The sequence below is a fragment of the Carassius gibelio genome, chromosome A11 (assembly GCF_023724105.1).
Source record: "Carassius gibelio isolate Cgi1373 ecotype wild population from Czech Republic chromosome A11, carGib1.2-hapl.c, whole genome shotgun sequence".
Lineage (NCBI taxonomy): Eukaryota > Metazoa > Chordata > Actinopteri > Cypriniformes > Cyprinidae > Carassius > Carassius gibelio.
The window spans coordinates 17,428,273-17,447,166 of NC_068381.1; the positions used below are offsets into that span (position 1 = coordinate 17,428,273).

General features: G+C 35.9%; 1 protein-coding gene across 1 annotated transcript; it reads right to left on the bottom strand.

Annotated features, from left to right (window-relative positions):
- Nucleotides 1-244: 244 nt before the first annotated feature.
- Nucleotides 245-18,580, bottom strand: LOC128022534 (CREB-regulated transcription coactivator 1-like). Its single transcript, XM_052610194.1, has 12 exons — nt 18,064-18,580; nt 16,474-16,590; nt 14,481-14,608; nt 14,243-14,302; nt 14,041-14,144; nt 11,399-11,504; nt 10,071-10,395; nt 8,423-8,635; nt 8,257-8,343; nt 7,558-7,644; nt 6,915-7,089; nt 245-5,368 (listed from the first exon to the last, which is right to left on the bottom strand). Exons 1-12 carry the CDS (start codon nt 18,187-18,189, stop codon nt 5,157-5,159), a joined length of 1,740 nt encoding a protein of 579 aa, XP_052466154.1. The 5' UTR covers nt 18,190-18,580; the 3' UTR covers nt 245-5,156.
- Between the last annotated feature and the right edge of the window lie 314 nt (nt 18,581-18,894).

Consider the following 18,894-nt stretch of genomic DNA (forward strand, 5'->3'; position numbering starts at 1 on the left):
ATGATCTCTTTGAATGTGGAAACATTAAATTCGCCCAAACTGTGGAACAAGCTTACTAATAAAATCTGACAACACAATGGTGTGATGAGTGGAGTGGGGCCGAGAGCCGTTGGAGTAATTGAAAATGAGTGACACCTACACCACTTACCGGTTTGGAATCCTACGGAGGAGCTCCGGAAGGATAAGTAGAATGCATAACCAATTTTATTTTTATTTTTAAAGTTATCATGAAATGAAAACTCAATCTATTTATGTTCTACTTTATTGATAAACATTCCATGTATTTTAATAGAAAAATTCTAATTTTGCAATCAATCTTATTTAAGTGGCCTCGCTTTCCATGAGCCAGTTACCAATTTATTTTCTTTGAAATCACACAGAATCCAGAATCCTCTTTAAGACCTCATCTGGCCTGCTAAGTTTTGTCTGTTATCTAAATTAAATCTGTGACGAGCATACAAAATTCACAGTCACATCTGAGGAGAGAATGCATGAATCAGCTCTACTGTATTCCTGTTTTTTTTTTTTTAAGATACAATATGTGAGGACTTTAAGAAATTCAAAACCCAGCAAATCCAGCTTTTTTAAAGCCAAACTCAACATCATCACTCATTTTTTTTAACAAGATTAATGAATGTGAGTCGTGTGTGTCATATTTTATACTCCATTCTTTTATACTTTGCGATTTTTAGTAAACAAGCTTTCCTCATAAAACCCTGATGAAAAACATTAATTGACAACACTGCATTAGCACTGAGGTCACAAAAGCCAGAATTCAAAAAATATATATCTATATATATGTATTTTAAAAACACGTACAGAAATACAGGTTACAAAATATAAATGATATAACAAGAAGGCTCTGAAATATGCAGCTGAGACAACATGCACATCCATATTTAGCATATTTTTTTCTGAGAAAGGAAAAGGACCAGCAAAACGACAAAGACGAAAATCAGTTCCTTCTACAATCAGTTACCACATATAGGAGACAAAGATGACCACACCAGCACAGCGACTATAGAACTGAGCGTCTGGATATATCCAACCCAATAAAAGCTCTAGACGACCACAAATGATATGCCCTAATATACCGTTAACTCCAATAAAGAGCGAGCACTGTTTAGGCTCAGAAAACGAGAGATCACAAAGATTTGATGCGCATTCTGTAACAACACTCTCATGAGTGGTTTGTTTCCATTGTCTTCTAATACTCATTAAACCTGCCTTAATTGAAATGATGGTTGACAAAATTAAAAATAGATAATTTTTACAGAAAGAAATCGATGTAGATGGCAATTCGTTTATGCTAATGCTGTGATTTAAGGGGAATGGTTGTTATATTGCTCAGCTCTATCCTATGGGTGACTATCATTATGTTTATCAAGAAATACATCTCAACTAGTCAGCTACGTCATTATAAGTCTTAATAGTACGGACATTGTAATCATGGTCACTAACTGCTCAGCAGTTCTATTAAGGCTTAAAGGGGAATTTACTCTAAGGGGGTTTAGTCTTACACAAATAATCAGGACACAAATTAACAATTCCAACATTCACATAAGTGCTGTTAGCTAAAACCGCCCCAGTTTGGCTGCATGCTGCATGTGCATCAACAACAAATTATTTTACCAATAAACACATGCAGTCTGCCTACATCTCCTAATTTTTCACATGTTAAAGCAACAAACAGACTGAGCCCTTTTTCGTTCTGCATTGGGAAGTCATGCGCTTCCAGAATTGTTTTCCCTATGAATTATCAGTGCAATACAGAAAACAGTACACAAAGAACATCTTCATGGTAAACTGAGGGAAGTGCATGTACAGGATTGAACAGTCGGCATTCTCAGAAGGTAAAACAGTCCAAGTTTCATGAGCAAAGCCGCAGCTGAAGTTTCCAGGAGCAGCAGCCAGAAGATTTAGAAGAAATGCACATAAACATCAGTATGAAAGCTGCCGTATCTTTGAGATTTCCTGACAGGATTTCATTCGGAATCTCAAGATGCAAGGGCCAAGCGAATCGAGAGGGCAAGGGAATGACCCAACTGAAGATATCAAACATGCTACAATCGTGATGAGTAGGAAAATGCTACCATGGCTGAAAACAAAAAACAGCAACATAACAGATCAGAGAATAAAACAAACAAACAAACAAACAAAAAACAATAGTGCTTTGGTCAAGCATTGTCCAGCAGGTCATTTGGTGTAATGCACTAACTTGAAAAAGATCATAACACGGAGCCCCACAAATACATTCTGTTTCTAAACATGATCATAGACGTAAAATGACACGACTAGCATTAACTAATACATGCACTGTGTCTCATGGGTTTATACTGTTTTATGTGCAGTGAATCTTGTTACTGGAATCAGCCAAGCAATTGAAGACCTCATACCAAAAAACTAACGAAGACCTCGCTCTAAAGGTTTTTTCTCGTTTTGACATGCTGTCATCATATTCCAGTGATAAGCTTTATGTACACTATTTTCAGGAGCGAAACACGCTCATGGAAAACATATGAAAATAACAGGAGAAATATTCTGGCACAGTTTGAGGAATAAAAACTTAAGCGAGTATTGCGGTTTTTGTTACGTCTAATAAACTACAGTGTATGCACCATCTGAGCCAATCCCTATTTCTCAGCACTAAGAATACTATTCATATTCACCCATTAATATCCCAGATTGTTTGGTTGATTTATGCTTTCAGTTTGCATAGGAATCAAATTGGATTTGCACAGTTTTGAGAGTTAATATTTCCTTCCAGGACCCAGATGACCAAAATATATTACTGGCTCAACCAAAATGGCTAAAACTTTAGAAGGAAACATTTCGTTTAATTGCCAAAAACTTTACCTTGCTATTCATCCCCAGTTTTATAAATATGTTGTTTATAAGACTTACAAGTTAAAGTGGGGTCCAAAAGTACAAAAAATGACAATACTTAACTTGAAATAAAAATCTAAACTATTATAAATGAAAGCTTGTTTTTTATGTGGAATAAAGAATTATAATAATAAAAAAGTTTATATCTTAAAAATCTGCTGTTTTTTTTCCACTTCTAAATAAAAACAATTAAGTTAATTGCATCTTTTTATCTCATAATTTTAAAAGTATGAACTGTGCTCAAAAAGTTAAACCTTTTTTGTCCCATGGCAAGCTTCTATAATTATCAACATACCAGTTTGACTAAAAAACTAAAACTAAAAATAAATAAAATAAATTCCTTAATATTTCTTATTGTCCCCTTTGTTTCAATGTCATTTTGTACACAATCAACATGTTACGTAATAATTGTCTTTGTTTTTGATCATTTTCATTCCATAATGTGGTGTTTTTTGGACCCCACTGCATAGAAAGCTCATAACTGCATCACTAAATTGTAAATGAGTGATTCCTTAATTCCTTCTTATAGTACTCGGGGAAAACTTGGTCACTTGATCAAGGTATGACAGGACATGAACATACGCATGGGAATGACAAACAGAAGCTCCTGTAAACACACAGAAAAAGGAGCATTACTCTCCCCAAGCCAGATGACTGACATCAGCTTCACAACAGAACCTTAAGTTATGTTTGGCAGTACAATTACAAACTATACAGCATTCAATACTAAACAAAATGGCATTGTTAAAACAAGAGTATCACGAGGAAAACACTTTAGAGACTATTAGAAAAACATGTTAACAGTTAGAAACAGCATTTTGTTCATATAAGGCAAAATCAGGTCCTCTCACAGTGAAGTGTTCAACAGGTTTCTGCAGCAGCTCTAGGGTCACATATTTACTGACCACCGTTGAAGCGTACATTTCAGCTATAACAGATCTTCAATTTGAATAAATAACATATGTGAAACATATGGAAAGTCACATGACACATGTCCACAAATCACCAAGATATGGGTTACATTCCTATAGAGAGACTGCTGTCCTTCTGCAAGAAAAATCACAGGCAAATAAAATATCAAATATGATATCAAAAGACCAATTGTGACATCTTGAGATGTCTGGAGGATACATAATGCTGGCAAAACGAAATGATGGAAGCCATTTTGTTAAAGCAAACTTTATGCCTTCCAGTGTACAGTGAGCAACGCTCCCTTTAGTCTCACCCCACAGACTGTTGGCTGAATGTCTGATGCATATGGGACAAAAGTGGAAACACTTAAGGAGTTTCAAAGTTGTCATCATATTGGTTGAATTCTACAGGATTTCAGCAAGACGTGTGTGTCGCGTTCTTTAACGTTCCACCTGGAAACAAAGACGCCGTGATGCCAAACCCTCTCACAAAAGAAGAAAGCCGTCATGCTTCAGGATCAACTAAACGCTGGGTTTTCAAAAGTGTTTGAAATATTTTCACTTGGCGGAATAGAATCTTTATAATACATCTGAGGGTTTTACACACTGGTTTGTTATTGTGGCAACACTTTCACGCCCTGAAACTTGAAGCTGAACGAAACGCACTGTGATTGATTGTTTGACATGTCGGTCAAATGGCCTCATTGGTGGACCTTGGCCAAAGAAAGCAGCCATGAATTCCAGATTCAGCCGTCAGTCTGAAGGTCTGGCTACGTGAGACTACGCTCCCTTAAACATTTGATACACAATCTGGGGGAGTAGTGCTCCTTACATAAATATGATTAAATAATATATATTATTACAAAAATAATTAGAATAAATACAATCTAAATAAATATGCTGATTACACACACATAATAACACACAGATGGATATTTCTTCAAAGACACATGGCATAATTATGTAAACATTTAAAAAACAGATTTTCTGTCAGATTTTTCACTTACCGTAATGTTACAAAAATAATGTAAATATTAATTACTTAACATGGTATGATCCATGAAATCATCAGAATGAACAATGTAAAAGGAATCGTTAAATCGTAATTGTAACCAAGTAAACAAAACATGAATACATGAAGAGAGTGGATGGTGGATGGTATTGCGCATTGGAAACTATCCAGTGTTGTCACAGCACTTCCACCTCCACCCCTCGCCGTCACCACCAGTCCCTGGCCACGAGTGGTTTGGCAGCCTGCTGTTTACGTGGGTGTTTGGGGGGACGTGGACGGCCACTGACCAGATGGTGAACTGAGAGGCCATGCAGCAGAATGTCTCGCTTCGAATTGCATTCACGGGTTCACAGTCGATCCATGCGGAACGTGTCCTCAGTGGCCGGATCGGCCAGAACCATGTCCGGATCATTGAGCATGTGCAGTCCGTCCAGTGTCAACGGGTCGATTTTCAGCTCGTCCAATGGGAACTGAGAGTCTGTGTCAAAGCTGATGTCACCAACGCTGGCCAACGAGCTGGTGAGGTCTTTGGAGAGATTTGGCGGAGATTCTCCCGTCACTAATGTGAGACAAATCAAATTATCAGCTGAAATGGCCAGTCTACTTTTAAATACACACTCTCTGATTAGACAGATGGCACAAATGTACATCACCACTGATGTAAGCACTCTCTTCCCCTCATAACTAGTGGCGAAGCTGTGGGTGGGCCCGAGTGATCTGTGGCCCACCCAGTGAGAAGCTGGTAATTTTACAAATGTATGTTATTATAAGTTCATATATGTGCTTTAAAATATATTTAATGTGAGTTTTCACTGTCAATTACAGGCAGTTTATTAATTTTCCCTCTTCCCATAGGTGCATACCATACACTTGTCAAAATAATGATTGGCCAGTTTATGTTAGTCCCACCCACAATTATGTTGAAAATAGTGTTAAATTTGAAAGTTGAATTTGAAAATAGTGAAACAAGCAATAAATTTAAAGTATAATATTACTATAGGTACAGTGTTTGATCTGCTAAAAAGATGCATTCTTTGTGGAAAGAAAAAAATAAACATTGTGCTTGATACTCTTCTACACAGCGAACTGCATATTTACAGCTGCGCTCATTTCTATGGTCCTCGATATCTATTCTCCTTTGAATGCGAATGGAGACACAAGATTATGAGATCATCTGCGAAGCCACATTATCTAAGGTAATGCTTTGCATACCGTAAACTTTAGTTAAAGTTTGGCAATGACTAAACCTAACATTAACAATAAGAAATACATTTGGTACAGTATTAATTCATCTTTTTTTGACTAATAAAATGTCAACTTTTCATTAGCTCTGGTAGGGTTAACTGATAAAACTTTTAATTTTAATAATGTATTAGTAAAAGTTGAAATTAAAATGAATTTATGCAATGCTTTAGTAGTATTGTGTATTGAATCTTTGTGCTGTATTTTGTGTTGCCAATTTGATATACATCAAATTGCTTTGAACATTTTCATACATTGCCGATAAAAAAAAACCCAGTTCACCAGCTAATTACTCCTCAACAGATAAGGTGCATAGGTCAGCATTTCTCAAAGCATTTCTCCCCTTATTTCTCCTCTCTTACTAGTAACTTTGCATTTTAACAAATGCCAAAAACAACAATTAACGTGAACTACATGTAAGCAAACTGTCATCTGGTTATGGTAGCTAGGGAAGTGTTGCTCATGGTACAGTAGGAAATATTCAGTGTTTGGATCAATTGGTTGCTACATGGTATGCGTTACTTCCGCAAAAGTTGATTTTACAGAACAAACCAGACATTTAAGATAAATCCTTCAGTTTTCTTCTGTTAGAATAATTAACAATGTTTCTTGTGTGGTGGGGCTAAAAGACATGGATAATGGATAGACTCAAAAAAGGTTGAGAACCACAGGTATAGATGCATTTATAACATACCTCTGTGAAATCTCTTGGAAAGACATTTACATGAAGAAGACAGATGGCATAATTATGTAAATATTTAATAAACAGATGAAACTTGGTAGTTCACTTAAAGTTACAAAATAATGTAAATATGAATTATTTTTGCATAAAGAAGCTGATGCTGAAGCAAAAGACACAATACCTGTGAGAATGATGTTGGGGATGTTGCCATGGCTACTGTAACCGAGCTGCTGCATGTCCTGCTGACTGCTGTGGCTCCCGGTTAAACCCATCATGGCTGCCTGCGTGTAGTTCAGCGTTGAACAGTGACTAGAGCCACCTGGATTCTCCATCATATTCATGTTGAACTGCTCCAGCTACACAATCAGCATTAGAAAGTTCTCAATCCAACAAATAAATAAAATCAAAATTGTAACACAGCATTCTATCTATCTATCTATCTATCTATCTATCTATCTATCTATCTATCTATCTATCTATCTATCTATCTATCTATCTATCTATCTATCTGTCTATCTGTCTATCTATATATCTGTCTATCTATCTGTCAGTCTATCTATCTATCTATCTATCTATCTATCTATCTATCTATCTATCTATCTATCTATCTATCTATCTATCTATCTATCTATCTGTCTGTCTATCTGTCTATCTATCTATCTATCTATCTATCTATCTATCTATATATCTATCTGTCTATCTATCTGTCAGTCTATCTATCTATCTATCTATCTATCTATCTATCTATCTATCTATCTATCTATCTATCTATCTATCTATCTATCTATCTATCTATCTATCTATCTAATAAAGAGCTCATGTACCTGGTTAGATAAGGCATTGGTCTGTCTGGATTGAAGTTGCTGATCATACAATGAATCCCCGAAGATGCTTCCAACCACCTGAATATGCTGTGAAGACACACATTATCAGCACAATAAAAATATTAATAATAATAATAATAATAACAATGTCTTTTTTTGCATGTATTTGATACAAATATTCTGAAATATTTTTACAATTTTTCTGTTAATATATTTTAAAATCAAATTGATTCCTGTGATGGCAAAGCTGAATTTCCAGCATCATAACTCCAGTCTGTCACACGATCCTTCAGAAATCACTCTAATATACTGATTTGTGCTCAAGAAACATTTCTGATTATTATCAGTGTAGAAAATAGCTGCACTGCTTAATATTTTATGGAAATGGTGATGGACTACTAGAATACTTTTATTCAGCAATGACACATCAAATTGATCAAAAGTAAAGACATTTATAATGTTACAAAAGATTTCTATTTCAAATGAATGCTGTAATTTTAAAATTTGTATTCATTACACTTCCTTTATCGTGATTTCCTCACAAATATATTTCAACATGGATAATAATAAGAAATGTTTCTTAAGCAGCAAATTAGTAAAATATAATGGGACATGAGACACTGAAGAATGGAGTAATGATGCTGAAAATTCAGCTTTGGTGAAAAATGAAGAATGAAGCCATAGAAGTGTTATGCATACTTGTGGTGAACCGCCAGGTGAGAAGCCCTGATTGGACACTGGAGATGTTGGTGACTGATTGGCTGAAGAGCCTGTCTGACTGCGGTACTGTCGGGAGAAAGAAATATATTCAAAATTACCATATGAACCTAAATCAAAATGTGTAGAGCAGACGAAAAACAAATACCGAGTTGGCATCTCCGCTTGTGGCTGACTGTGATTGGCTGGCAAGAGAGGGCTGGGTGGTGTTGGGGGTGGAGCTTACAGTGAGAGGCGGGAGGCGTATGAGACGAATGTTCTGAGGGAAGGTGTGCGGCTGTTTCTGCAGGTCGTTCAGTAAACTCAGCAGTGAGTATTGAGACAGCTGCTGCTCCAGGGACAGGCTGTCCATCATTATTGGCTATGACGACAACAGACATTATACAGTGTCACAAACTCAAACATGTATTAATACTTTGTTTACATTTATTTACTTTCATTAGCCACATTTCCACTGTCGAGCCAGTGCGAGCCAGGGCTTAAAACAGGTCAGATGGGGCTAATAGCCTCAGGCCAGTACCAACGAGGCCAGAATAGCGAAGGGTTTCCACAGTCGAGCCTGAAGCTCTGCTGCGCTTCACTAAAACACGCCTCTCAGAAACAATGTCACGAAACCCCATCATTTCAGCAACAAAGAGAAGTTATCATAGTTATATCAAGTTAACTTCTCTATCACAATTGTGTATTTATTTAGTAACATATTTTATCTGTCATAAGTCTCGCCTCGAGAGTTTAGCTCCAGGTAGCCTGTGTCATAAAAGTATAATAATGTTTTTTTTTCGGGAGCTTTTATAAAAATAGAGATATTATCATTCAATCTTAATGTGACGAATAGGCTACTGTGGCTACAAATAAACAGAAACAGACTCGACTGTGGAAACACAGCACTATTCTGGCCTCTGTGCTACTGGCCCGAGGCTATTAGCCCCATCTGGCCCATTTTAAGCCCTGGCTTGGACTGGCCAACAGTAGAAATGCGGCTACTGATTGTGATTACTGGATGGGAGGTTCACTACAAATAATGATTGGTGAAGGGAAAAAATGTAGACCTGGCAACCTTGGCTTGAACAATAGAAATCACCACTATTGTTCAAGCCAAGGTTGCCAGGTCTGCGTTTTTTCCCTTCACCAAACATTATTTGTAGTGGACCTCTATAAATATAGGCAGGGTGCGAATTTGGGTGTTGGGGATTTTCCCCACCCCCATGTAAGTCAAAACTAGATGTAGGGTGCCAGATAGAAAGTAGCCTACACTGAAAATCCAATGAAAACAATTTCCATTAATCCAATTAAAAAATATACATATATGGTTATGATTCACGTTTATATTTTTAAACCAATGAAAAATAAATAAACAATAAATCACTTGCCCACAATTGCAAATGTGAAATAGATTCTTCACTGAACAATAATTTAATATTGTGTTATATTTATAATTATAGTTTTGTGCAAGTTGGCCAATGAAAAAAGAGCAGAACTGTTGTTAGTCTCTGATCAACACAGCTGTGTTTTTTTACTGAATGAATCCACAGGTGCAGTCAGACATGTTTTACCACCCCTTTTGATTGACAGGATATTATCAGCCCTGATCAATGGCTGTTTTTAAACAACGGCAGATAAATCCTTTTTTCGACGATAGGCTATGATTATTGGCTGATGCATCAGTGCGACACTAAATAGAATCAGACTTTCATGGGAACCCACTGCTAGAAATGAATTAATAACCCTTTAATCACACACATATTATGTATTCAAACACATGCCGTGCTGTTTAGGGAGGCTGGAGTCTGGTTTACCTGTGCGATGGCTATTTGGGGTGAGATGGCAGGTGGTAGTGTGGGGGCAGGCGGCTGTGGGCTGATATTGGGTGAGGGGGCAGGCCCAGTGTGCTGGGCAGGAGGGGAGGGAGTGACATGACTGGCAGCACTGATGCCCAAGTGTGTCAGGTTGGTGGTGCTGCTGGAGCTGGAGGTAGGGAAGGTAATGGGGTCATCTGGATCCAGTGGGGTGGGGAGAGGAGGAGGGAACTGGATGTTTGTCAGATCAGGTAAGGAGCCGCCGCTGCTGTGAGCAGATGGCATCAAAGAACTATTCATTTCTTCATCAGGAGATGGGAATATGCTGGAAAAATCAAACATAACATTCAGTGAGACATGTTATATGATGCAATACTTATAAGAGACATATAAAATGATTAAATCTCACAAAGAAAAAAATACAGATAGATAGATAGAATTTATCACATTAAAATACAATCTGTCCTACCCCAAGTATCATTCAATTGAAACACAATAATCACTTTAATTTGTTTTATAAAAAATATTTTATATATTTTTTTTATTTAAATCAGAATGTCAAGAATTTTTATTATAAATTATATGCAAATAAGCTTCAAGGCAGTATAAAATCTATACACTTTGCGAACAAAACAAAAATTAGCATTTTATTTTATATTTAGGTAATAAAAACCTTGAGGGGAAAATGCTTTAATTTTTTCAACAAAAACAGGCTTCATTCGCTTGATGCAAAACAGAATTTCTATGTTCTATTTCTATATTCACTTTCTATATTATGTATTGATACCAGCCATAAACATTTTGGTAACACTTAACAATAAGGTCCCATTAGTTACAATGAGCAATGCATTTATTACACTATTATATAACTATTCATTATTAGTTCATTTTAGCTCAGGTCTAGTAAATAATAAGATAGAACTAAAATGAATAGATGCTTGAAAAGTATTTGTTTACTGCTAATTCATTTTAACTATGTAGTTAAGTGTTTTTCCTCACTGTGAAACTGCATCCAAACCTTTCTTTAGGATAAAATTTGTACACTATTTTTTTTTATCAGCAAGTCAGAGTATCATGTGACGTTGCTGTTTCTAATAAAGTTATTTGTCTATTGGCAAATTATGTGCTCAAGCTATATTTTATAATTAGATTGTTTCATTCAGACCATTTCTATCTCAGTTTGGCACATTGTGATTGTTAATTTAAGATGTTGTACCTAAAGTTGTAGTCATTTGCAGCCAGCCTCATTTTCTCTATATTCATACTAGGTCAAAGGTTATCTAAGTGTTGCATGATTGTCCAGAACACAGTACAAATAATAAACTCACTGAATCCCAGGAACGTCACATGACTCGGTATGCAGAGATGCTTTGGGCTCGTCTTTCTCCATCTCTGATTCAGTGTCCTCTGTATCTGGAGGCGTGAGCAACAGCACTGCAGAAAGAGAGAGAGGAGAGAGAGAGAGAGAGAGAGAGAAGGATGAACTCTTAACAGGTCATTTTACATGCGGAAAAACAACACCTTACAAATACATGTGGGTCACTGACAAATAAAGTGTCAACAATAAAAGAATATTTTAAAAATCATATTAAAACACATGCCAACTTCTTGGAAATGCTCTTTTTTTATATTCATGTTAGTTTTCTGTTTTTACTGTGTTTACACATATTCACAATCTAAGTCATGTAAGTGTACAAGTGAATATAAATCATCTTAATTATCAAAGTACAAAAACATTTTTTGTTTTTATTTATTAATTCATAGAGTAAATAACGTTTATGTTTTGAGGAGTCACACTAATATGACATTTTATAACCTGAACTAACCCAGCCTTGTCTTTAAAAGGTCAAATTATCTGATATTTTATTGACTCAGTAACAGCGGTTTTAGGCACGGACGAACCGGGCAGCCGCCCGGGGCGTAATTTTTTCGTGACACAATGGGGGCAGCAGCATGAGCAGATTAAAAATATATATATAATAATAATATTCCTTTGCGTCGCGAAGCGGTTTTTCATCATTTATATCATTTCACTGTGTGTGGAATTGGCAAATTGGTGCTCCCTGCATCTGCCGGCGCCCTGCTTGCTGAAAATGTACAATGCACAGAAGCTGTGTGTTGTGAGAGAAGTTGTGTCTCTCTCAAATGGAACGTACAGGGGGGGGGGGGGTGGACAGGGACGGGGGATACACACTAGTAATATAATTTATAATAGGCTGAAGTCAGTCACACACCTCGACTTTCTTCCAAATAACGCACATTTCATTCATAATGTTATAATACAGGCCAGGATCGGCTCACTGAACTTGCCGTCATCAGTATCAATCACTTAATAGGGGAGCAGATTGCATATGATGACATCATTGATGATTTTGCACCAAGGATGGCAAGAAAGGTCAGGTTTTAGTTTGTTTTCTGTTCTGGGCCTATGCCCTCTTTAATGTTTTTTCACATTTGTGTGTTGAAGAATTTGTGTTATTTAGAATATATATTCTATATTTTATTTGTATAATATTCTTAATATTACTCCGCTTTTGTTACTTTTTATATATCTGATTGTATATATTTTTGGCATATTAATATAGTGTATATTTATTTAAGCTCTGATAACTTTTTTGTGCAGAATGGTGTTCATTGTCCTTTGGCAATGTTGGAGGTGGAAATTGTGCACCTTAAAAAGTGTGTTTGCTGTTTAAATTGCAATAGTTAATAACTTAATTCTCTTAAGTCTGGCTTTCTAATGAAGGATTTGTGCAATTGAGAAATTACCATTTATGTTGTTATAATAAAATATAACTGTTTGTGCAGAACTTTGTTTGTTATTTATGTATGTGTATGTGGGGGGGGGGGGGGGGGGGCTCGAAAGGGGTGTATTTCATTGTAGTACCGCCACTGCTCATTAATGAAGGCCTGCAAGGTTCCTCTTTATGATTTATGTTGGTATGATAAATCTTGGTTGGACCACATCATGACTAAAACGTTTTAAAATATTAATAAGCAGAGAAATACTTTTATTAAAGGAACATTTTGAAAATCACCCCCAGGCCATCCAAGATTTAGATGCGTTTGTTTCTTCATGAAAACAGATTTGGAGAGATGTAGCATTACGTCACTTGCTCACCAGTGGATCCACTGCAGTGAATGGGTGCCGTCAGAATGAGAGTCCAAACAGCTGATAAAAACATCACAATAATCCACAAATAATTGACAAAAAATACAATCATTAAGACATTTTTAACTTTAAACTGTTGCTTCCAGCTAAAATATGAGTCCATAATCCATAATAGTGATACACTCCTTCCTTTCACTGTTGTCCTCTCACATCACCATCTTCTCCACCAACATATTTGTTTAGAACTGTTCGGACTGTTTTCACTTGTAAACAGTGTTTGATCTGTGCATATTTCTCTCCTGATTCAGACGAGACGTCTTTTCCACTGGAGAAAACAATATGGACTCATTTTAGCTGGAAACAAGTTAAAGTTCTAAAAGTATTAATGATAGATTTTTTTTCTTACAAACATAAAACTTTATACTTCACAAGACATTAATTGATGGACTGGAGTGGTATGGACTACATATGGATTATTGTGATGTTTTTTATCAGCTGTTTGGACTCTCATTCTGACGGCACCCATTCACTGCAATGGACCACTGGTGATGAAAATATAAGTGATGAAATGGTACATTTCTCTAAATCTGTTCAGACAAAGAAACAAAATCATCTAAATCTTAAAGGACTGAAGAGTCAAGAAACTGAAATTTATGTATAAACCATTCCTTTAAAAATGCTGTTTTTAATCAATAATAACATAAGTACGACAAACTACTTAACTTCTTTTGAAGAATTGTATTATTCTAGTGAATTTCTTTATCATTATTATTAATGTTTTTGACTTTATGAGCTACAAAAAAATATCTAAAGATGAACTAATTCCATGCAGCATAAAAATAACTGATAAATTCTTACAAGTTTTTACTCCTTTTGACTGTAGTTCCTGAGATCCACCAACAAAAGTATCCTGTGGAGCTGGATTCACAGCGCTCTGGTGTAGAGCCGAGTCAGAGTTGGTTCTGCAGCAGACCAGCCGAGGTGGGATCATGCAAAAACACAATGATTTATGACCTTTCAGCATGTTTTGTTTATTAGGTTATGAGAAAAGCTGCTTTACCTCCTCCAACTTGTGTCAGGTGGTGGTGACAGATACACGGAGCTGTAGGGGCAGCTGTCAATGTAATCAGAGTTAAGGACAATGTCTCACACAGGGACGGTTTCTTTTTTTTTTTTTTTTTTTCACATTCAACCACAGTGTTACACTAGCTGTCACTAGCTGTTTTGTGATTGTTTGTTCTGCCTCTGGAGTCACATTATGTGGAGTAAAACTTGTGTGTCTAGTAAAGTTAAAGGATATCTGACGTCCATGCTTGTCCACAGAAAGAGGTCTACGATGCGGAGAAGCGTTGCGGTTCCTGTCCCGATACACGCGGTCCACCAGGCCATGATGTCGTGATGTCCGACTGGTGTCCAAAACCGCTGTCTGGAAAAGAATCTGATTTGTTTAAATGGTGTTCAAATGTACTTTCACAAGAAAAGGTTTCAGAACTTTTGCTGCAGTATTTGGCAAATAAAAGCACAGAACAGGCTCCACACAGCAGATGGACCAGCAGAATGAAAGCTTGGAGCAATGAGAACCATCTCGTACATACTTATGCTAATGTTTCAGAAATGAAGAGCAATGATAAAGAAGGAAATGACACTTGGGCAAATGCATGTTATATTTTACTAATTCATTAAAAAGGTTTTCTGGACATGGACAATAATATAAATCTTTGGTTAATACTTTGTTTTAAAAGGTGTTTGTTTTAACAATTCCTCCTTTACAGTGCATTTTCAAGTCCCTATCTCATTTTAAAGTGTCCCCAAAAAGTATTTGGACCTTCAATCCACACTGATATATTAATGTTTTTGCATTAATTAAAAGAATGTCATGGCAAGTGTTTTTTTTCTTCTTCTCTATTTCTGTTCCTTGCCATTGTCGCCTTGTGCTTGCTTAGTTGAGGACACTTAACTGACTGATTGCGCAGACACTATTGGAAGAGAGCTGAACTGGATCATGACATCTCTGAATGGACTTTAACTGGAAAAATTACTCTTTGTTATTGTCTTCTTGGATTATTGACAAACTATTTTTCTGTTTAACACTGTAAAGCTGCTTTGACACAATCTGTATTGCATAAAGCGCTATACAAATAAAGAAAAAAAAAAAAAAGAAGAAATCACAAAAATGTGTTTTTAGTACGTAGGAAAGCTCTGGAATTGTGACTCGGATCTCAAAAAGTGTCAATATATATATATTTATATAATCTTTATGGAAGGTAAATATTAGTTTTTCTTTTATCAGTAAAAAGTGTCCCAATGAACACTTTTTTTACATGATAAACTGGCTGTTCATTAAGAAACATTCCAGATGTTTCTCCATTGCTTTTCTTTCTTTAATTTGAAAGCTTTCAAACAAAACGAATCATTGGCGAATCAATATCAATATCAATATCAGTTTCCATCCTTTAAGACTCTTGTAGCATCCCTTTAATTAACAAAAGTCGTAATAACATCATCTTCCATGAAGTGACAACATTTGGTGGCAAAGCAAAGGCATCTTAAACTATTAGCCTCACACTAAAAGCTGTTTGCGTCCGATCACAGAACTTAATAATATGATAATATAAAGAATAAAACAGCGCACACTCATGCAAGCGAACTCTCAATTTTTCACTGAGTAATGACTAGCCTGTCCATCCTTTTAGGGTCTATATGGTTAATTTTCTTGACAGTTGTGTAAATAGTTATAATAACTAGAGTTATGATTGCTAGAGTTTAAGTGTTCAAGCTTGACCAAAGCATTTTTCTGGAACACAGAAATACATCACAAGCTTATTCTGTTCTTTCATTTAACATGCACCGTTGAAAACGTATTGTATAAATTGTAGTCACATGGAAAATGGACCGTTTTCTAAAAAAACAGCCCATTCCATTGACAATAGTGTAGAGATGGATGAAGCACTGGTCACATAGACGTCACTGTCAAACCAAGCAGTTTTCTGTTGGACAGTGTGGCAAATTTGTGTGACCAACTTGAATATAAGCATAAATTTATAAGGATAACTTTTTTACCTTCACACAAAACTCCCAAACGCTCTGGAAATGAATGAAATTCACCCACAAATTTCACAGAGCAACCATAAACGTGAATGCACCTAATAAGAACGACCCATTGAATGCCCTTTGAGCGTTTTTCCAGTTAGGATGTTTATGAAACTGTGATTAGATCATCTGAAGGGAAATTCAGTCATAAAGTGACAGCAAAGAAGAATTTTCAAACTTATGAAGTTTCTAAGGTCTCACCTGAAAAGGGAGGTCAGTGTTGCTATTCCCAATCTGATTGACATTGGGCAGTGACCCTCCATAGCACTGAGCTCGATTCTGGCCTAGTTGCAAATACTGGGTCTTCTGTAACTGCAACTGTGCAAAATAACAGTGCGTGAAAAGCAGCAGTGAATGACTTAATGAATGCATGAATGAAACGTAAGATACTGATACTGTGGAGTAAAAAACACTTTATCAGTGAAGAATGAGAAAAGCAGAGGTAATAAAAAGTAGCAGAACATGGATATTAACTTATGTGACGCACGCTAACATGTCTCAAAGTTCAACACCAGGGGACTGTATCTGACATGTATTAAGAGGGTGAATACAGAGACCGGTGCAAATTGCTCAAATATTTTCCTCAATTTAAACATAAACCTTGACATAATGACTTTTTCTTTTTAAAGTTTCCCAGGAAAGTTCATTTAACACACATTGACCAGTATGTTTATTGGCACTATCAAAAGTGCATTCAACAATATGTGTAAGTTATAAGAATTATTATTACAGTCAAATTATAATGAATGAATTGCTTAAAATAATATACAAACTATGTGGTAACTTACCCTGACCTGACATTTATGAAAAACAATACTACACTAACAATGATCAGTGGTATTTTAGTATCATTAATACACTATTCTGGATTTTGTTCATATATTGAATTAGATTTTACTTTTATTTTCACTTAAATTTTAATTAAAATAATTGTCATTTTTATTTATTTTTTTAAATATGCCTATATACTTTTTCTCATCAAATTTCCTAAATTTCAAGGTCACTGCTATATTTAAAGCATATTTCATGAATTTATTGTATTATGAAGCACAGTATAAAAAAAAACTTAAATGAGATATTTGAAAAAAACAACAACAACAACAACAACAACAACAAACAAACAAAGAACTATCAATATTAGAGAACACTTACAGAAACCTCCAAGTTATTGGTAATAATCTGGCTAATGGTTTTAGGTTTTGGTTAGTTAGTAACAATAACCCTGACTCTTCATGATAGTTACCAGTGTATTTATGTATCCCAATGTGGCTGTACTGCATTTAAGCTCCTTGTTTTACCCAACAGCTTTTAGAAAAAAAAACAACAACATAATACTGAAATCCTAGTTGGATAACCTTCATAAAAACAAAAAACTAAACCAGTGCTACAAAATATGTTCAATTAGACTTTTAATTTAAAATCTATAGGTACATGGATAAATGTTTTGTGACAACTTGCCCCGGTCTCCTCTCCTATTTTACATTTCATCATTCAATAAGTAGCAACTGTCGCCTGATACACGCAACGAGATCGAAAACTAAAGGACCGAAAAGCAATCACAGTCCATTAAAGGCCAGGAAAGGTCCCTGTGCAGATGTGCATGACATCTGTCTCATAACATCTCTCTCTCTACAGCAGCATCCTCAGCATCTCTGAGCTCATGCATCCGATCGGCCTCCCGTTAAGCTCAACCGCCGAAACATCATTATCGTCCTTCACGATTAAGTCAAATACAGGCTATATTCTACACAGCAGCAGTGCTAAGCGCGTGCCCGTCTCTGACACACGTACCCGTGCAGCTCGCGTGATGCTCAGCTCTTTCATGACCTCCTCAAACGCCGCGGTCTCCTCCGCCTGCTTCTGGTTGTGCAGGGCGATTTTCTCGCTGAATTTTCGCGGATTGTTTGAGCTCGCCATCTTCCGTTGTTCTCCAAAACACCGAGCGTTGCGTGAGACGCGTTCTGCGCTGCGGCGTCATCACGGGAAGAGTTGTGGGCTTTGGAGTCCACTGGAGGAGCGCATGATTGATAAAACACCCACACACACACACACACCTTCACTAGACTAGATCAATGAAATGTCTTCATGTGTCATATCGTGATTGAAAATACCTGCTATTTATCCTTAAAATATGCACTAAAGGCACTTAGGACAAGGCTGCTAATGTAAAATAAAGATATGTTTATTAGTTTAAAACAAACATTTTTATAAAATTGTTGTGATTAGTGTGTTACAACTGAAATCTTCAACATTTTTAACTAAACTTGTTTTTGTAACATTTATAGAGATTTAATATTCTTTATTTAAAAAATAGCCTACGTAAAGATTCTTTATTCACATTACATATATATATATATACAGATGTCCTTTCATCAGTATTTTTGTCTTGTTTTTCAGTGTAAACCAAGATATGTTTACTTGAGAGCTAAATTCAACTTATTTTCTGTGAGATCAAAATTAAAAGAAGTTAATAAAAGAGTTTATGATTAAAAGAACAAATATCTGCCAATGGGCTCAGAAAAAAAAAAAAAAAAAATCATAAGACATTTTATACATTTATATATAAAATATACATGGTTGTTGTAAATGTCTGGTAAAGTTTCTTTTTTTTTCTTGTTTGTT

Bases quoted from the DNA above. Each gene is read 5' to 3' on its own strand.
- LOC128022534 (XM_052610194.1), bottom strand. From the start codon at position 18,189: ATGGCGAGCTCAAACAATCCGCGAAAATTCAGCGAGAAAATCGCCCTG. The intron at 8,636-10,070 runs GTAAACCAGACT...TTGTCGTCATAG, and splicing joins CCCAAATAGCCATCGCACAG to CCAATAATGATGGACAGCCT. The intron at 5,369-6,914 runs GTATTGTGTCTT...GTCTCACATTAG, and splicing joins CCCCAACATCATTCTCACAG to TGACGGGAGAATCTCCGCCA.